The 21,422-nt window shown below is 48.1% G+C and overlaps 1 protein-coding gene across 1 annotated transcript in view; it reads right to left on the minus strand.

The window, feature by feature from the left end:
• The window catches only part of UBE2R2 (ubiquitin conjugating enzyme E2 R2), a 51,711-nt gene extending 46,581 nt beyond the window's left edge, over positions 1-5,130 (minus strand). The window contains exon 1 of the mRNA XM_017819082.1: positions 4,800-5,130. Within this exon, the coding sequence (XP_017674571.1) occupies positions 4,800-4,976 (177 nt within the window). The 5' untranslated portion in view covers positions 4,977-5,130. The remainder of the gene's footprint in view (positions 1-4,799) is intronic.
• Between the last annotated feature and the right edge of the window lie 16,292 nt (positions 5,131-21,422).

The raw sequence follows: 21,422 nt of genomic DNA on the forward strand, positions 1-21,422 counted from the left end.
GCTTTCTGAGAAGTAGACTACAATACCAAACTTTTAAACATGGTGTTCATTCTCGTCACTCGTTATCCGTAAGTTCTCTATTTCCTGCTCTGAAATATTAAGAAATACTGCAAATCACTTTGAAATCAAATCACCTGGAAGAAGCTGAGATCCAACAATACAGAACTCCATATAGCATAGGGTTAATGAGTAACAAAAAGCAAGGATAACAATGCCTTGACAAGTATTTAGCCCCCAAATTGCTTGACAAAACTAATCATAATGCTTGGTGTTTTTTTCCCCTTCCAACTTATGTGTCAAGGCTTGTTCCTTCAAGCAGGAAAAATACCTTATGAAAAGAACTGCCTTAAGAACTATCAAATAGTAACTTTAACAATGTAGTTAATTTTTCTCATTTCATTTCATGCTAGGTGTATTAATTTTAATCTATCCAGCCTGAATCACCTCTGAAGGAGCTTTTAATATTGACTTTTGCTCTACATTAAACATGCTTCTTGACACAGTGTGCTTGGTCAAACCGTGCTTCTGGGTAGTGCTATATGCTCAATAAGGAAGTTTCTATTTGTATAATTTCTCACTTGTACCTCCACTGAAACACTGGCTCCCTGCACAAGAATACCATCCAACTAAAACAAATTAGAAGAACTGCCGTTTTAGAAAAACAACCAAACGCTGTGGTGCTAAGGTGCAATGGCACCAAACATTCAGGACCTTGAGTAAGCCATCAGGAGACACTTTCTAATAGTCCTGCAAGTGTTCTGAAAACACCACTTGATCAAGGCATTGGGCAGAGGTTCATCAACCACCAGGCTCTGACAGCTCAAGCATCAAAGAAAGACATTGGATTTCAAGACAGAGATATGAACTGTCACCTGAGATGGTGAAGGTTTCACCACACACAGCCCTCAGCCACTGAGATCTATCCCAACTCACACCCATCATCACCAGACTACAGCATAATCACCTTTGTTGCTGTGGTCCCCATTTAAGTATCAGCCAAAATTAAGGATGAAGAAGTTCTCCTGCCACATAGCGAAGGACCCTATCAGACAAACAGAAGATGACTATGGCATTAAGGTGGAATCACACCTAGCTCTGCAGATGGCTGCACAATCTGGTTCTCTGCTGCTCAGGCACTGCCTGCAAAACCAGAAGAGCACATTCCAATCACTTCCAGAGCAATTCAGAACTATTACATAGGCCAGTGGATTCTGATCGAAAGACCCGTATTATCCCAGCTGACCTAAGAAAGAAGCCACCGCTTCTGACCTGACCTGAACACAAAGCATTTCATTCTGAGAGAAATATTGCCTTTCTCACTCAAAAAACCTCAGTAACTGAATTAGATGTGAGCAACACCTTAGACACACAAGGTCTACCTACATTTTACCCTTAAACTCTTTGAATGAGTCTGGGACCAAAAATCAAGTTCACCTATCGCAGTCAAGTGCCTGTAGCCCAACACAACTGATTCTGCCAGGAACTTTAGTCAAACGCAATTTCTTCCTGACAGCAACTGAGGGACAGACATTGGTTCTTATCTCAACTCCTTTGTAGGATTTAACATCACTGCCCCTGAGCTATTTCTGCCTTGCCAGTGAGGAAGGAGAAGTAACCAGTGCATGGAACAGCTCGACTCCTTCCTGGAGGATGATAACATGGAACCTAACCAAAGCATTGCCCAGAACATTAGAAACTACTGAGAATGACTGGGAATACAGTAACTAGGTAAGGCAAAGGTTGATATAATCTCCATTGCAGATGTCCAACTTCAGCTGATCACACAGAGGAGGGGGAGGCTGCTGGATCATCCCTTGCTGGTACAAGATGCTCTTCACACAGTTGTTGCTCCTGGAGGCTGCTGCCCTTTCCATCTAGCTGGCAATCCTAAACTCTGAAGCACTGCAGCAGACTGAGCATGGTATACTAGCTGAAAAAATAAGCTTAAATGCTGTGCTTGAATTTTTAAGAAGTCCCCAACTTTATTACAGCCAGCATGTTGATAACCTACCATTTAAACAAACACTCAAAGGGACTTGTTTTCTGCTTCAGTTTATCAAATGCTAGAGTTACAGGATTTGCAACTGAAACCAGAGTCTGTTCAAATGTTGAACCAGCTTTAGACAGCAGTAGCTCCTGTCAAGGAGGTGCAGAGAGAGCACTTTCCTCCTTTCAGTTTGTTCAGCTATTACAACAACCTAGAGAGAAAGGCTGTATTTCCCCAAGACGCCAAAATCTGATGTTACCAGCTCCAAGATTTCCACAGGCACAAATCAAGCATCTGTATTCCTTACCAATAATCATTAACACTTTCTTTATTAAGGTCACTTTAAACACAGGTTTTCCTCAAAATATTTATACCGTAGCTTAACTAGAAGCCTTTGTTCTTCTCCTCCAGTTCCCACCCTTAAACTACACTTCAAGTAGAAGACAGTTCCCAAATTCTCACTGCCACAAAGCCAAAAAAAAGCTACATCCTGTAATTGCACATTTCTAATCCTGCTTACCTAACCTTAGTAAACTAAAAATACAAAACAAAATGAAGCTGGATATTTCATCATGTCAAGAAAAGCGAGGAATGAAACAGATGCAAGGTGAGCACTACTTCAGAGCAGCATATACTATCAATACATCATTGAAGTCACTCATCAAATAAAGTTTGGGTATTAATCTGATCTCTGAATGACTTCATAAGCCACGTCTAATGCATCTGAAAGCCTAATACAAAGAGAGTCATGAACATCACTTCTCCCTAGGGACAGAATAAGGGTCCAAGACCACTTTTTCAGTGGCTCAGAAGTCAGAATACATAACCAAAGATCAGATGCTACAAAAACCCACCCCACAGAGCTCCTCTTGGAGGAAGGATGAGAGAAACAACACACAAGAGACTTCAGCCATGCTACTTAAAGGGAATACTGCTGCTCTGGAGGGGTGGAGGCACCACCAGACCTCAGCCTCTCAAAACAAGTACCACAGGACTGGTGAAAAGAATTTAGAAGAAAGGCACAACAGTTCAAGGACATTAAATACTCAAAAAGACAACACAGTCGCAATACTGAGGTAAGGCAACTGGAAACCTTGCCTAAATCTATGCTTATTAACACACATCCCCAAATTATTTCACAGGCCGCTTCAGGTTCTTTTCAGGAACAACTGCAAACACACACACCAGAGAGTTCCCCAACCAAGCAAACATATTTTGATCCGTTATGATTTCTTTGAAAAAAAATGGATGAGTAATTTAAGTGCAGGAAGAGGTCATGAGACCATTCGGATGTGAAGATGACACTGTTACCAACCAGCGACTGGAGCGACTTCCTGAATAAGTAATAATGGAGGTGAGTCTAAGAATACACCTATCACACCTACATGAGTAAGCCAGCCAACTCATTACAAAAGGCAAGCCTTGTGCCAAAGCCTTCCCTTCCTCCCAAACAATGAGGCCAAACTGAACGTGACTCAAATCTATTATTCCCCAAGCTACAGGTTATTTTGGTTTTGTGGAACAAAGCTTTTAAACCTTGACCTGGAGAGGCCAAGAGGCACTAAAGGTACATGTTAGTCAAGCAAAGACACCATTCAAAATTTTCTTCAGTTTGACAGAAGCCAAAGGGCATGGAATAAGAGATGCAGGAGACACAACTAAAACAGTTAACTGCTGGGAGAAGCAAGCTGGTGGGGACAATATTTTGCCAGAGACCAAGCAGACATCAAGTGCAGAGAAGTGTGCCTGATACAGCATATCTTCCGCACGCTCTAAGGTCTTCCAGTTGCTTTTTTTAAGAAAGAAAAGTGCAACTCCTCCTTCTCCAGTTGTTTTGATAATTTAAGTCTGCTCCCTTCAACTCTTTTCTGGGATAGCTGCGTCAGATTTTTTACTTGCCGTATGTACAAGAGTGGAAATAACAAGCACAAAAGTTTTTTTGTATTAACAGGAAGGCTGAGAGAGGAATTGAAAGCATTTATCTGCCTTCACCCATTGCGTGTTGCTGCAGCCCTTTGAAGGCTGCCTTCTGAAATTTTGGAGAGGAAGAAAACAGGAGTAGAAAAAATAATCATGTAAAACAGCCCTGAAAACCATGAAGTTCTGAGGAAAACACAGCCTTTATCCTGAATTAGCCATCGATGAGTGAAACTATCGAGGGACAGCAGGAAAGTCCCTTCCTTTGAAATAAATATCATCATAGAAGTACAGAATGGTTTGGCTTGGAAGGAACCTTAAAGATCACTCAGTTCCAACCCCTTGCCATAGGCAGGGACACTTTCCACTAGACCAAGTTGCTCAGATCCCCATTGAACCTGGCTTGAACACTTCCAGAGACAGGCCATCCACAACTTCTCTGGGCAACCTGTGCCAAGGCCTCCCCATCCTCAGAGCAAAGAATTTCTTCCTAACTCTCTTTCAGTTTGAAGCCATTACACATTGTCCTATCACTCCATGCTCTTTTTAATAGTCTTGCTCCATCCTTCCCGTGTTCCCATCAGATCCTGGAAGGATATGGGAACACGGAACAGATGATCTCCAGAGGTCCCTTCCAACCGCCACAGCCCTGTGATTCTGTGACATACACAGAGAGCAGAGCCACGGGGGCACCCTGGGGCGGGAGGGGCGAACTCTCGCCCTTCCCTGAGGTCCTACAGGAGGCTCTTCGGGGCTAAAAGAGCAGATTCCCAGCGCGGCAGCGGCCGAGGCGCGGCCCCCCCGCCTTGCCCAGGCCGAGCCCGAGCCCCCTCCCGCAGGCCCGGCCCCGGCCCGGCCCCACCGCGCGGCACGGGGGGCGGGGGGAAGGCCCTACCTTGAAGTACCCGCCCTCGTACAGCGTGTTGGGGGGGCCGAAGATCGCCACCTCCCAGTTGTAGAGGTCGGACTCGTCGACCAGGGTGATGCGGAAGCCCTCGACCGGCTCCTCCTGCAGCGACTTCAGCTCCAGCATCAGCGCCTTCTGCGAGCTGCTCATCTGCTGCTGGGCCATGGCGCGGCGCGGCCCCCGCCGCGGCCGCCCCGCGGGTGCCGGTGCCGGTGCCGCTGTTCCCGGTGCTCCCGGAGGTGCCGGAGCCGCCCCCGCCCCTCCCCGCGCTGACGGACCCGCCGCCGCCACTTCCTTTTGTGACGGCGCCGCTCGCGCTGACCTCAGCGCGCCGCGCCGGACACGCCCCCGCCGCGCGCGGGACACGCCCCCGCCGCCCAGTTGGACACGCCCCCCCACACCGCCGCCGCGCGGCACGCCCCACCCTCTTCGCTCCCCCCCCCTCACCTTTCGCCGCGTGCGCTTAAAGGGGCCGCGACACCCCCCCCCCCCCAGCACCAGCACAGGAGAGAGCCGTCACAGGGGAGGGGGGGTCACAGAATCACAGAGTCACTTAGGTTGGAAAAGACGTCCGAGATCATCCAGTCCAACACGTAACCGATCCACCACCACTGAGTGCCATGTCCAGGCTTTCCTTGAACACTCTCCAGGGACGATGACTGCACCACCTGCCCAGGCAGGGCAGCCCCTTCCAGTGTCTGATCACCCTTTCTGTGGAGAAGTTTCTCCCGATGGAACCTAAGCCTCCCCTGGCGCAGCTCTAGGCTATAAAAAAAGACATTAAACTGTCAGAGAGCGTCCACAGAGATGGTGAAGGGTCTGGAGGGGAAGCCGTGCGGGCAGCGGCTGAGGGCACTTGGTATGTTCGCCCTGGAGGACACTGAGAGGAGACCTCATTGCAGTTACAACTTCCTTGTGAGGGGAAGAGGAGGGGCAGGTACAGATCTCTTCACTCTTGTAACCAGTGACGGAACCCGAGGAAATGGCATGAAGCTGAGTCAGGGGAGGTTTAAGTTGAATATCAGGAAAAAGTGTTTCACCCAGAGGGTGGCTGGGCACTGGAACAGGCTCCCCAGGGAAGTGGTCACAGCACCAATCCTGACAGAGTTCAGGAAGTGTTTGGACAATGCTCTCAGGACTTGGTGGGATTCTTGGGGTGTCCTGTGCAGTGCCAGGAGTTGGACACGCTGATCCTGATGGTTCCTTTCCAACTCAGCATATTCTATGATTCTGTGAGTTTATGTCCTCTCATCCTGTCACTGGTTGCCTGGGAGAAGAGCTCACCCCCCACCTGGCTACAACCTCCTTTCAGGTCATAGAGAGCAATAGTGTCTCCCTGGAGCCTCCTCCAGACTAAACACTCCCAGCTCCCACAGCCACTCCTCATAGAACATGCACTCCAGACCTTTCACCAACATCTTCACTGCCCCTCTCTGGACCCACTCCAGCACCTCAATGTCCTTATGAATGGAGGAGCCCAGAATTGGGTACAGCACTCGAGGTGTGGCCTCACCAGTGCCCAGTACAGGGGAAGAATCATTTCTCTGGTCCTGCTGCCACACTGTTGCTGATACAGCCTTCTTGCCCACCTGGACACACTGCTGACTCACGTTGACCAGCACCCCCAGGTCCTTTCCCACTGGGTATCTTTCCAGTCCCACTACTCCCAGCCTGGAGCACTGCAGGCAGTTGTTGTGATCCAAGTGCAGGACCCATCACTTGGCCTTGTTGAACTTCATACGGTTTGTCTTGGCCCATCAATCCAGCCTGTTCAGATAGTCACAGGTTGGGGGTGAGTACAGCGGGGTGTGGTTGGCCCACCGACAGGCACCCATGATCATAAACCAGCCGTTTTTGTACAGAGAATGGTTTTTGAGGAGTGAATTTGCATGACCAAGGGTCCCCTAAAAATCCTGCAGCATCCCCCCAGGAGCAATAGGACACCAACAGGCATCTAGCAGCCCCCCACAAAACATGTGTTGTTTTCACATTCTCCATGGACATGCAACATGGTCACACCAGAACATGCCGTTTTGAGCCTTCCTCCCATTCCCCAGCTGGGTTAAGAGTGAAAAATGGTTGCAAAGATGTTGAGGTATATCAACCAGTGAACATGAGCCAGCACCTGTTCCTTAGCAAGTCTTTAACGAATAACATAAATAATATTCATTGTAAAAATAAAGAAAGAAAAATAACAGTGATTGTCCAGGAGGAGGACAACCCATTTGTGCTTGGCATTTCTTTCATCCTTCTGCACATGGCAGGGCTTAGGCCACCACACAGAGGCACCTGCTCCTTGGACAAACAGGTTGGATGATGTGTCCCAACATCCCTATAGCATTACATAGCTTTAACCTCCTTCCTTGCCCCCATCACCTCTCACGTCTCTCATGCTTTCCCATCCTGATGACAACCCTGTGGGCAAGGATGACCGTTGGATCAATCTCCTGCATTTTTCAGAGCCATGGACTTTCCCAAAGTCATGGGATTGACAGTGAGGGCCACCTGCATTGGTGAGAGATCATGCAGCTGGGCCAGTTTGGAAGTCTATACTTGGCACTTGGCAGCCATGACTCTGGCTCCTTCTCCGTACCTTGGCCCAGAGTGGAGTGCAGGAGGCAGATGTTTTTCCCGAAGTACCAGCTGCTACCAGGACAAATTTGCTGTTGCCCAGTGACAAGCATGGCATCCTCCCCCTTATTCCTGTGGCTGCTCTTCTTGTCTTTCTCCTGTCTCTTGAGCTTTACCCCATTCCTCTCTTCAAAGATGCTCCAACACTGGCAGTGGTACCTGGTCCCAGGCTTGTGACTGCCTCCAGGCTGTAAAGTACTCCAGCCCTTGTAAAATCCCTTCCCACTCTGGAAAATATTCCTATGGGGACTGGCATTGCTTTTCTCATGAGCTGAGACAAGCTCTTGCTCAGTGTCATAGGGGCAATATGGATAAACATCCCTTGTCCATTCACAGCTTGCCTGGCTATGCTGAAAAAAAATGTGTGTTCCCCTACAAATGCCTCCCTGCAGGTAAGGTCAGCCACTGTTTCTCATTCTTTACCACCTTGGAGTGAGCTCAGATTTACAGAAAGCTGCTTAATTCAGCTCTTGCATCCTCAGATGGGGGTTGGAGGGCTAGGACATGAAACACTGTTTGTCAGAGTAGCTCCTTGGTGGCTGGGAAATACCATGCTCAGTGTGTTTTCTGGTGGAAGTTCAGTCCCATGTTCTTTTTATTTATGGCAATAGAATAGAATAGGAAAGAATGGACCATTTCTGTTGAAAGAGACCTACAACTGCCTGGCCAATTCATAGAATAGAATCATAGAATCATAGAATCAGCCAGGTTAGAAAGGACCTCTGAGATCATCAAGTCCAACCCTTGATGCACTACTGCCGTGGTTACCAGACCATGGCACTAAGTGCCGCATCCAGTCTCATCTTAAAAACCTCCAGGGATGGAGAATCCACCACCTCCCTGGGCACCCCATTCCAATGCTTGATTACCCTCTCTGTAAAGAATTTCTTCCTAATACCTAACCTAAACCTCCCCTGGCACAGCTTAAGACCATCCCCTCTTACTGAGAGCTGCCTGACAGAAGAGACCAACCCCTACCTGGCTACAACCTCCTTTCAGGGAGTTGTAGAAAGTGATGAGGTCTCCCCTGAGCCTCCTCTTCTCCAGGCTAAACAACCCCAGCTCTCTCAGCCTCTCCTCGTAGGACTTGTGCTCCAGTCCCTTCACCAGCCTCGTTGCTCTTCTCTGGACCTGCTCCAGCACCTCAATGTCCTTCCTGAACTGAGGGGCCCAGAACTGGACACAGCACTCGAGGTGTGGCCTCACCAGTGCTGAGTACAGAGGAAGAATCACTTCCCTGCTCCTGCTGGCCACACTGTTCCTGATCCAGGCCAGGATGCCATTGGCCTTCTTGGCTACCTGGGCACACTCTGGCTCATGTTCAGCTTCCTGTCAATCCAAACTCCCAGGTCCCTTTCTGCCTGGCTGCTCTCCAGCCACTCTGGCCCCAGCCTGTAGCACTGCAGGGGGTTGTTGTGGCCAAAGTGCAGGACCCGGCACTTGGCCTTGTTGAACTTCATCCTGTTGGAATCAGCCCAACTCTCCAATCTGTCCAGGTCCCTCTGCAGAGCCCTCCTGCCTTCCAGCTGATTGACACTCCCCCCCAACTTAGTGTCATCTGCAAATTTGCTGATGGTGGACTCAATGCCCTCATCTAAATCATTGATAAAGATATTAAACAGGACTGGGCCCAACACTGATTCACTGATTCAGGGCTCACCAAAAGTTCAAGCCTGTTTTTAAGGGCACTATCCAAATGTCCCTTAAACACTGATAGGCTGGATGCATCAACCACCTCCCTAGGAAGCCTGTTGCAATGCCTGTCCACCTTCTCTGCAAAGGAATGCTTCCTGATGTCAAGTCTAAACCTCCCCTGGCACAACTTTGAACTATTCTCATGTGTGCTGTCACTAGATACCAGGGAGAAGAGCTCAGCACTTCCCTCTCCAATTCCCCTCCTCAGGAATCTGTAGAGAGCAACACCCTCAGCACCTGCTTTCTCCAAACGAGACATGCTCAAAGTCCTCAGCTGCTCCTCACAGGATACTCCTTCCAGCCCTTTCACCACCTTTGTTACCCTCCTTGGGACACATTCAAGGATGTTCACATACTTCTGAAATTGTCTTGAGTTGATGGACATAACACATGCTGTGACCTTCTGTGTTGGTGCCAGCCACCAAAGACCTGCTCTCATAACAGGGCATCCCAGCCTGCTGGTGAAACATGGATTTGCTCATGCTCGGAGGAGAATGTGCAGGAGCTGAGCTCTTTTGGGATTGCACTGCCCCTATTTCTATGATAATCAAAACATCTTTCCTTGCAGCCAGCCTCCAGCACAGGCTTTGTCTGAACCAGCCTAACGCTGGGAGAGATGGGAGAAGCAAAGTTTGGAGTTATTCAGGATTTATCTCTGCCTGCTGCCTGTCTCGAATGTTAATGAAAGAGGTAATCATGCAAGGCAAAAAGTAAAGCATGCCCTGGTGTACTCAACAGGGCTGGCTGAAAATTTTCCACTGGGTCTGCTTTTAGCGAGAATATCGGTCTTTTTGTCTCCGAGTTTTTTCCCCCCTCTCCTGCAAAAACATTCAATGCTCAAAGAAAATAGAAACTGTTGAAGCAACAGAATATTTTGAAGCCTGGGCAGCCTGGCAGCCCCCTCCAAAGCTCCTGCCTGCATTTCTGCCTGTGCTCCCAGGGAGGCTCAACTGCTCTTCCTAGTGTCCCCTTCCCTGGGCCTAGGCTGTCCTGAGGCTGACATAACTTTTTTTATTTATTACATGGCATTTCTGCCCTCTAATCACCTCTGATATATCATAATGAAAAAATGAAACATTGTCCTCCTCCTCCTTTAGCTGTTCTCCTGTGGATGGTCACTGCCTGCCTGCAAGCAGGACCCTTCATGGGGTGTGGTCTGCCACAAACTGTATTGTTCCCTCTTTTATTTTATTTTCACCTGAAGGAATAAGTTTTTTCTTTGCTCTCAGAGAGCAAGAAATAGGGTCTAGTGTAGGAACATGTGGCTCCAGAAAGGGGAAGTCTCACTGGGAGGGGGGGAAGGCTACAGGTACCATTAATCCAGCCCTCAGCAGCAGAACTTGTTACTGTAAACTGGACCTCAAGGTGCCACTGATGCAATAGGTAAATCTGAGATTAAAACTTCTCTTTAAGTCATTTTTGCTTTATTCTCATCATCTGTTTTTAATATCTCTCTTTCTGACTTCTTTCTTCCTTCCTGTGTTGATGGAGAGAGAAAGTTAACTCCTCTGCTTAGCAGCAGCAGAAGGTTCGAAAATGCAAACCTGTCTTGGTGTCACATTAGAGGGTTACTGCTCCATAAGTCTGTCAAAGGGAGGGGACAAGAGGTGGGAAGACGTGGGAGATCTTCCCCCTGTGACTCCATTCCTGGGACAGAATAATCTCACATGATACTCTTCACTGCTTTATCTCATTTCTTTCCTGAGTGGCTCAAAGGATGAGATACTTGCTCCTTACCTTAGGGAAGTGGACTCATCTGAGATAAAAGACGACTCTGGGTACTCTGGACTGGACTTAAATACCGTCTCACCCTCAGCATGTCAGATAGTGAAGTGATAAAGATCAGGCAGAGGGTAGGAGTTCTGCTGAGCCCACATCTCCCCCCCAGGAGTCCTTTGTAACTCAAAGCACCAAGAGCTATTCCTTGAGCTCTACTGAAGCAGAGCAGGACATCAGGAGGTCCACCTCACCACCCTCCTGCCCCAAGGCAGTATCAGCTTGTCCTAAACAGCCCAAGACAGATTTGCCCAGCCAGTTCTTTAATATTTGTCCTTCAGACTGCCCAAAGGGGACATCTGCTTGCTCCTAGGTCATTGTGGCTCAGCTCTGGGCTCAGCTCCCTTTCCTATTAGAGAACTGATAGGTCTTCCCTCACCCAAATCTTACCCTGTTTCTTCTTGTCAAGATCACTGTAGGGATATGGAAGATAGAGAGAGGGGCCAGGACTATTTCCTCCATCTCCTTACTGAAGTGCCACTGCCCTGGCTGGATGCAAATCTCCAGCCACGGCCATACCAGTATTGGCAGCCCACCATTCCCATGGCAGCAGCAGATCCCTGCCCATGGGCCAAGGGGAAACACCACTTCAGGCTTTGCAGGCTGGTTTCTTAGCCCTGGAGGCACCAGTGATAGAGGAACCCGGGACTGCTTCTTTTATTTACACTGATACCTGAGTCCCAGACTGGAGGACAGACAAGCACCACGGTGATGGATCTCTGCCCAGACACTAATGCCCTGATGCCAAGGAAAGATTCTCCCATAAAACTCTCTGTGTATTTAGTGAGGGAAATCAAAGTGCAATTCTGTGCTCTGCTGCCCAAGTGAACAGTGCAGCATTACTGCATGGGGCGATTCTCACATCCAAAAAAAAAAGAAAGGCATACAGGAATCCTCACACTCACATTGGCACCTATATAGGTTCCTATATTTGAGAGAGCAGAGCACCCAGGTACTCAAGGAACGCAGCTGTGAATCTTTTAGAATAAAAGTCTGTCCCCTCCAATTCCCCTTTTGGCTCTCTTTCACCCCAAAATGGGGCAAGCTGATCCTCAGGCAGAACTCATCACAGGGATGAAAAGATGCTTTTGAGCATCAGTCAGCAGCATCTGGGTTAACAGGAGCATCTTACATGAAAGTAGCCACCAGCAGAGAAATGCAAAGTTTGAAGGATTCAGAGCAAAGCAAAAGAAAAATGAAGAGGAGAAAAACAAGTCTTTAGTGGAGAGGGTTTGTTTTTTTCCTTATTTTGATTTGTCCTTTTTTTTTTTTGCTTGTTTTAATTTGAATAAAATTGTTTTGTTTTGTTTTTTTTTTTCCTTTTGACTCCAGCTTGCTCTTTTAAAATGGATGAAGTCCATCACAAGGGCTTGATAAAAGAATGCCATCACAATGCCTGCTGCTGCTCTCATTCAGCTGATGAATAAATTATAAGTGCATTACAATGCTATTTCAGCTGTGATTCCAGGGCCTGAGGAGTGTGATGGCTGTGACCTTATGCCTGTCAGACAGTGGTTTGTATTTCCAAGGAGTTCGGGTAACCAGCTGTTCAGGTCATCTTACACCTCCCATTCTGGGCTCAGTGTGCAGAAATATCTGAGTGTGTTCAACCTGCCTGCTACAGAGACAGTCCTCCAGCTGCACACAGTGGTGGTGGGATGTGCTGTGATTCTCACAGGCTCATGATCTCATAGAATCATAGAATATGCTGAGTCGGAAGGGACCTATCAGAATTCTGCCAAAGCCTGAAGTGACCATTGCCACCCTCCAAAGCAGCAAGCTGGGGGACATAATGCTTTATTGATGGGGCTGTAACTGGAATATCCATATTGTTCAGCCTCAGCAATAGTTTCTTGTTGGGAACTGGCATTTTAGATTATTCTTGCTGCACAGGACATGGCATCCCTGTCTCAAGCATTATAGCATGGCTGAGATGGTGTGGCTGTCAGCATCACTGGGATAAGGCAGCACAGGGCCCTGGTGTGCTCTGGGAAATGCATCAGCCTAAACCAACATTCCCAGGGTTCCACCTTCACCTCTGCTGCAGTCAGCCCTTCAGGACTGCAAGTCCCTTGAGAGTGGGTGACCATCAGGCAGGGACTCCTGGCTGTCCCCATTCCTGAGGATGAGACATCTGGATTAGGTAGGCACTAGAAGGTAAAGGAGCTGGAGCCTACAGAGCAGCTGAGTGGTGCACTCCTGAGTGGGTTCAGCAGACTCTGCTTTTACCTTCAGAGCAGACAGCTCCTTGTTTTTGGCCAGAAGCCATGGTGAGAAGGGACAGAGTTTTGCAGAAGGTGAGAGAGGGGGAGGAGGAAGCTCTACTGGGTCTCAAGTTGTTCCGGGTTTGGGGGCTGGGTGCACATCAACACCAATGATCAGTGCTGACTGGCACATTATTGACCACTATCAGCTGAACTTACAAGTGCTCTCACTTGCTGCCGTACCTTGGGTGGTCTCTGTGGGCTGGTGTCCAGCAGCAATGCCAATAACTCCATTAAAATGCAGGGCCAGCCAGGTTTAGGTGAAGATGCACAACTCAGGTCCTGCCTGGGGCCTTGGAAACTGATCACAGAGAAGAGTTTCCATTAGGAAACAGGGAGGGCCAACTGAGTTGAATTGGACCTTGCTTTGCTGAGGCTAAATTTGGTCTTTTCATGACCCTTCTCACAAAAAATATGAACAGATACAGAAGAAGAAAAGCAAACTGCGGCATAAGCACCAAGCCCTAGGCTCAGGCAACAGCCCTGGGGGGCTGAATGGCAGAGAGAATCCCTTGGGTGAGAAGATCCAGAGGGGCTTTGGGGCAGGAGATGTTCCCTCAGCATCTCCACCTCCCGCTCCTGAAACTTAGATGTTCCTCTGAAAAACTATTTGTCAGTCTTGTGTGGCAGATAAAATATCTCACTCCCCTGTGTGCACAGGTAAGCTGTGAGCTCTGGAAACCACACTGTGGTGAATGTGAAGCAGAACTGGGAAGGGGAAGACCCTTGTACTGGTCCTACAGACTAGTCTGTGCACTCACGTGTGGAGAGGAAGAGGCTGAATTTTCCTGCAGGAGCCTGAATCACCATGAGGGTAATTAATGCAAATTTCCCAGACAGGGGAACAAGTCTGAAGAAGCCTTGCTGCCTGGCCCAAATGTGCTGAGAGGTGCTGTCATCTCCACCCTAGGGTTTGCTGTCCCATGGAAATTTGGAAAGAGCTTCTACGGGGTCTGGGAAAAACACAAACAGAAAAACACTGATCTGAGCTCACAAGACCAAAACCCTCCAGCATTGTCCATGCTCACATGCCCTCCTGGAGAAGGGAGACCTGTGGAGATACAGGAACTTGCATGGACTACTCAGGGGTTTGATCACCTGCCTCTTGGCCCCACCGGCTCCCTTGCACCCACGTCCCCTCCAGACACCCCTTGCTGTTTCCCCCTGCTCCCTTGGCACCTTGCTGCAGACCTTGGGGCAACCTCAGGTATGTTCCTGCCCTGTTTTTGTGACTGGGACTGGAGGGCTCAGCCCTGCAAGAGGGTCCTTGGGGCACCTGCAGACAAGGCAGAGCACTGGTGTGCCCCGCAGGTGCTGTGCCTGAATGCTTTGGTATGCCAACATCTCAGTCCCTGCCTACAGCTGCCTGCAGGGCCAGGTAGATCTCCTCCAGACTTGTTTACCCGCAGTGAGATTTCCATTAATTAACTTCATGCTTTTCCATCCTGCAGGAAACCTGTTGGCCACACCAACTTGAAGCTCTTGCTGCAGGTAGGTTTGGTACATCCCATTTCCTTGTCCCTTCTACCAAAACTCAGCATCTTCTGCCTGGCCTGTAGGAGTGGTTGTTCCCTTCTCCCACCTTCAGCTGTCAGTTCAAGTGATGGCAGGGTGCAGAAGGAGCCAACAGCCAAGTTTGCATCTGGATTCACATCAGGGCCAGTCCTTTCTGCAGAAGCAATCCCGTTTTAAAGGTGGAGAAGGCCCTGATGCTGCCCCAAACTATAAGCTGTGGATTTTATCTCAGATGGGCTTGTTTTTCCTATGTATGGACATACCAAGGGTCTAGAAGAGAGAGGGAGTTTAAGAGTCAACCCAAGCCTTTGCATCTGGATGCTCACTTGCACAGTGCTTTAAATTAAAATGCTTTTCTTCTTGCCTTTGGGTGATGTATTCACTGGTGTTGCAGGGGAGGTGTGAGCTGGGTGAGCTGGCTGCAGTCTGGTCCTGTGGATCTGCACTCCCCTCATCTTTAAGATAATCAAAGGCTCTTTCTTCACTCTTGCTCTGAAGAAGTTAAAAAAAAATCTAAATATACTTGCCAGATGTCAAAAAGAACCAAAAAGGACAAGTTTTAGCTATTTCTCTCTTCCTGCTGCCCCTTTGGTGTGAAAGTGGGGTGAGTGGGGCAAAGCAGAAAAGCCCTGTGGGATGGAGGCCTGAAAGGCCATTTTCTCCTTCCACAGGGAAAATGTACAAAGCAGGGACTGCAAAATGGGAACCAGAGGAAGCAGCACTTTACAAGGAGTGAATCCTTTTTGCAAGGAAGCAGCCAAAATACCATGGAGGCCACATAACTTTGATAAAAGCTTTTCTCCATCTCAAGTCTGTTCTTCTCTCAGCATCCATATTTAATATATTTATCTTTTTTTTTCTTTTTTTTTTTCTTTAAGTGCAGCACTGGTGAGCATTTTCAGGACACTCACATTCTTCCCTAGACAACAGAACATGTGCTCAGCTTCAGAAATGCAGGGTTTTTCCCTAGAGTGAGATATATTTTCATATATCTGAACACTTAGGAGCAAAAGAAATTAGAGGGGAGGGTTTACAAACAGTGGGCCTGGCTTGTCCTCTAACAGCCTAAAGCTGTTTCTTTTAGGGCCATTTCTAAGCTTTACTTGATCATAAGGCATTTTCTGTGTTTTTTTTTTTAATATATCTGAAAATATTCTCCCATTGACTCTACTGCCCTACTCTCCTTTTTGTTTACAGTCACCTTTCACATATTTATGAAATATATGTACATAGGTGCTTCTTTCACATCTACTTGCTGTTTAAAAATCTGAAAAAGCTGTCAAAAGATCTGATAACAGAGCACAATGAAAATACCCTGCTGTTAGTCTTCATATTCTGATGATTAATAAATAATAAAAGCCATTTTAGTAATATTTTATCTGGGGCTCTCGGAAAACAGAAGCCTATGTGGCTCCTGGCTGTTCTCATCCTTGGAGGTATTTCCAAAAGCTTGGCAAAGAGAGAGAAAACAAAAGCCTTCCCACTTATTGAATCACGAAATCATAGAAAGGTTTGGGTTGGGGGGGGACCTTTAAAGGTCAGCTGGTCCCACCTCCCTTCAGTAAGCAGGGCCATCTTCAAATAGAGCTGGTTGCTCAGAGTCCCATTCAACCTGGCCTTGGATGTTTCCAGGGATGAGGCATCCTCTGACAGGTTGTTGTGGTTTAACCCCAACCAGCAACCAAGCCCTATGCAGCTGCTCCCTCACTCCCCCGTGGTGGGATTGGGGAGAGAATCGGAAGCATAAAAGTGAGAAAACTTGTGGGTTGAGATAAAGACAGTTTAATAGGGAAAGCAAAAGCTGGTGCACACAAGCAGAGCAAAACAAGGAATTAATTCACTTCTTTCCATAGGCTGGCAGGGGTTCAGACATCTCCAGGAGAGCAGGGCCCCATCACATGTAATGGTAATTCAGGAAGACAAACGCTATCATTCCAAACATCCCCCCCACCTCCCTCTTCCCCCCACTTTATGTGCTGAGCATGATATCATACCGTCTGAAATATTCCTTTGGTCAGTTTGGGTCAGCTGTGTCTCCTCACAACTTCCCATGCACTCCAGACTCCTTGCCAGCATGGCAGTACAAAAAGCAGAAAAGGCTTTTGCTCTGTGCAAGTGCTGCTCAGCAATAAAAAAAACATCTCTGTATTATGATCGCTGTGTTCAGTACAAACCCCAAACACAACCCCATATCTGTGAAAAAAATTAACTGTGAAGAAAATTAACTCTGCCCCAGCCAAAACCAGCACACGGGTCCATGTCTTCCTTATGCCAGAGGCCTCATAGCTGGGTGCAGTGCTCCAGGTGGGTCTCATCAGAGCAGAATCCCTTCCCCTGACTTGCTGCCCACCCTGCTTTGGATGCAGCCCAGGACAGGATTGGTTTCTGGGCTGTGAGTGCACATGGCCAGGTCATGTCCAGCCTCTCACCCACCAGCACCCCAAGTCCTTCTCAGCAGGGCTGCTCTTGATCTGTTCATGCCTGGATTGATATTGGGAGTTGCCTCGACCCAGATGCAGGACCTTGCACTTGGTTTTGTTAAACCTCGTGAGATTCCAATAGGCCCACATCTCGAGCTTGTCCAGGTCCCTCTGGATGGGATCCCATCCCTGACTGTGTTTCTTGGTCGTCAGTTTGATGATGTGGCCATCAGCATTTTACTGACATTGGAGGTGGTTGCAGAATGAGACCCAAGATTTTGAGGCTCTCTGCCATCACTGGCACTGGCTTCAAAAGAGATACTTTGCACACAGAGGGAGGAACAACAGTGCTTTGCAGTGCTCTTGGTGTGAAGACAGTGTACAGCCACCAAATGGCAACAAGACTGATATGGGGCTTGAAAATTTGGGGGCTGTTTTGGGGGCAGTGGACTTCCTCTTTTATGGACACAGATGTAAGAATAGCCCAAAAGATTGAAAGGTGCTACCATCTGTTGGGATGACATTGAATCCTGCTCCTGCCAGTGCTTTCACTGTACAGCTCTCAGGGCACCTTGGTCATGAAGACTGTGAAGATATTTGAACGTGCCTTCAGAGTGTGACCCTGCAATTGGGGCTGGGGCAGCTGGGATGGGCTGGGCTGTGCCTGCTTGGAGTATGTATTAATTGCATCGAATATTTTCCCTTTTGAACTTGTTTTACTGTGTCGCAGGAATGAAAAAGGAGATTTGGAAACTCTCACTGACAGGCCATGGTTTGTTTCCCTCTGTCCTTGCCTTATCTCAGGGCCTTCAGGCTCTCTCTCTTGGCTTTAGAGCCAGCAGCTGGTGCTCTATCAAGGCGCTGCACTAAGTGACTCTCCTGATGTTGCCTTATCTCCAGGGACCTGCCTGCACAGGTCCTGCTGGGTTCTATCTCCTTTCCCCACCTGCTGGGTGCCACATGTCCCATCCCCCCCCCCACCTTATACCTCCAGGGGATGCTTTGCAGAGCACAGCAGTGAGGTCTTGGGGCAGATTCACACAGGTAGATAACAAACTTATCATGACCAACACTGCGTTTCAGTGCTGGGTGCTTCTATATCCACAGGGGCCCATCTACTCCAGCACTTCTCCTCATGGAAGTCCACTCTTGGAGGGGTGTAAGGACAAGTCATACTTCCCCAGAATATTTCCTCAACCTCTGACATTTTTTTGTGACTCAGAGTCCCTGAGTCAGAAGTGTCCTTGTATTTAATAGTCTTCAGTACATTTTTCTCCCATTAATTTCTTTAGTTATTTTTGAAACCAGATAAATTTTAAGCATTTGCAACATCCTGTGCAAAACAGCTGCCCAACCTAATGACCTGTTTGAGTGCAGAATCATTTCCTTTGGTTTGTTTTGATCCTGACAGCTTTTTTCATGCCTTCATCCTCATGGTGAAGAAGATGATGAGTGGTCCTTCTCTATCCGATCACACTCCGCCCCTTGTAACTTTGCAGCCTCTACTACAACCTTTTCCATGATGTGTTGTGGGAACAGAAGGTTCCAAGCCTGCACAGCTGTTCCTCCTATGGACACAGAGACTTTACTGTGTTAATCATCTGATCACCTGAGGATCATTTCCTTTTTGTCTCCAACCCTTTCACAAGAAGCACCCAGAGCCTTGGGTACACCTTCACAGATTGTTTAGAGACAAATCAAAGGGAAATGCCCCAAAGTGAGATGTCCACCTTCTCCCAGGTGACTTCAAATTGTCCCCTGGGTGTTGCTGCTGTCCTCACCTAGACTGCAAAACCTGATTCCTGGGGGATCTGCCTCTTTGCGTTTCCTCCCACACCAGGCACAGGAAAGGCAAAGGACATCCCAAGTGACAGAAGAGTCATTCATCTCCAGCATAAAACTTAATTGCAGTAACCAGCATGTTTCAGGACAGAGGCTCCTCTCCCAGGGGGCAAGGAAGCCTTTTGCTCCTGGCTTGGTAACCTACAGCAGGGCAGGATGGGGTATTCAAGTGAGAGCCTTCAGCTGTGAGGCATGCCTGTCATCTCTGGGTCTGGGCTTTTGGGATTCTTGAATCCACCTGGATGTCAGATAGCACAAAGCCCTCAGCTCTCTGTGCAGCCTTCAGCACTTTCAGGGGGCATCTGACCTCACCCTGTGGTCCCCTGACTCATCCTGTAGCATGTCTCTCTGGGGTGTTCTAAGGACAGGCAGGTAACTCCTCCTCTTTGAAGTCAAACCAGGCTAAAGGGCAGTAAAGCAGATTTTCCCAGATCCTCCAGAGCCAGTGCCCAGTGTTTGCTTTGGTGGAAGAACCCTTGTGTAGACATCAAGGGGGTCTTCCCTGATGTGGAAGATACTTCTGACCTCAGTAGATGACAGCTCTGGCTCACAGAGCAGCCTTGCAGGGGCTGTAGGGGCCAGGAAAGAGGAGTTCATCCCGGTCAGAGTGCTTCTCTCTCTGTCCTTCCAGCTCCAAAGCACCCCATGGGGTGAGGCCAGATGCTGGGTACTCATCCCAGTGCAAAAGGAGGCCCAGGAGAACAGCTTTAATACCCACAGGGTAAGACTTCTGCAAGGTGTTACCAGAGCAGCAGAGCATTGAAGCTGGTTTCTGGAGCCTTGAGTGGCTGCTAATGCAGTTCAGAGCCCTTCACTATCTTCCTCTCAATGCAGGAAGACTTTGGTCTTTCTCATCCTCCCAGCTGAGCTGCCAAATTACACAAAACATCTTTGACACACCCACATCCGGAGGGGAAGCAGCCTCTGTGGGTTGAAAATCACAGACTAGGATGGATGTGATAGAGAGACAGACAACACTTGTTTAATCTCTGTTTCCATGGGAAGCAAAAGCAAAGTGGAGAACTGTGAGGGAATCTCCTGAATGCACATGTCAGCTGTGACTCACCTTTACTACACCTCAGCAAATCCCTCCACTGCCTTGCCTCAGTTTCCCCACCAGCTGAATGAGGATGTAACATACCTGTCTTGCAGAGTCATTGGAATGGGGGGCTGGACCAAAGAATAACAAAGGCCAGAGCTGTTAAATCTGAGTCAGGTGAGCTTGAAGATTTCAATTCACCAAGTCATTGTCATTGTCATCACCACCACCTCTGTTGATGTTTGCTCAGCACCATGCAGGTTGGGTTTGGATGAAAGGCAGGGAGGGTGCTCACATTGCCAGGCAGTTTGGCACTCAGAGGTTTAAGCCATAAATAAATAAACCCCACATTTACATGTTCTTGGCTCTCTTCACTTCCTCTTGTCTCAGGAGCTGCCCCAGGGACTGAATTGTTTTTGGTTGTGATTGGGAAAGAGCACTATTCTACTGCAGGGAGATTGCCAGGGGCTGCTTCGGTGGGACACACAAGGCAAACCACCCATCACTGATAAAACATGACATGACTGCAAGAAGAAAGGGGTCAGCAGAGCTTTTCCTCTCCTTTGGTGTCTCTGATGTGATTTTTGGAGACTGCAGGTTGTTTTTTCCTATCAGAAAAAAACTGCAAAGGGTTTCTCCTCCTTGTTGCTATGTGTAAAGCCAACATGGCAACAGACTGGAAATCAGATAAATTTGCTCTCTTGCCTGTTGCAGGAAGCAAACAAAAGTGACCAGAAAATAAGAACAAGGTACACAAAACAATCTATGCAAAAAGAAAATCAGTGATATAAAAAGAGGCAAAACACTGCTGGCATATCAATTTCTCATTAGTTCTCTTTGTGTAATTCAGGCCACCACAGTTTTGAGATAAAGCTGTCAGAGCTACTGACTTAGGACGGTCAAAATCAGTCTCTCCATCTCTGCCACTGACTTATATGTATGGGTTGCATTAGTCCTGGTTTGCTGTTTTTTTTTTCTTTTTATTTGAATGAGAAGGAATGCCTGACACACCCTCCCAGTATCTGACCCACCGAGGAGGGCTGTGGCTGTTGTACCATCCTATGAAGGTCAGCTTTATCCTTGTAAAGCCCTGGAGCTGCTGCTGCTGGTGGGGGATGCAAAGTGGTTGCTATATCCCAATGCAGATGAGTGAAGCTTCATGAACCATGTGAAACTCAAACCATCATCCATCCAAGAAACAAGTGATGAATGAGGCTCATTTTAATCAATGCAGCACTGTTTCGTCTGGGTGGTCTCTGAGCATCAGGAGGGACCTGGATATCCCTCTAACCACCATCCCACAGGCAAGGAGCTCTCCTGGGACCCTATTTTTTCAGTGGCTGCCAGGAATGTGCTGGATGCCTGCCTGAATCCTGGGGTGAAGCCCTCGAGGTTTTGTTCAAAATTTCAATGGCTATAAACATCTACT

This window comes from Lepidothrix coronata, unplaced genomic scaffold (assembly GCF_001604755.1).
Source record: "Lepidothrix coronata isolate B3197 unplaced genomic scaffold, Lepidothrix_coronata-1.0 Scaffold72, whole genome shotgun sequence".
Taxonomy (NCBI): domain Eukaryota; kingdom Metazoa; phylum Chordata; class Aves; order Passeriformes; family Pipridae; genus Lepidothrix; species Lepidothrix coronata.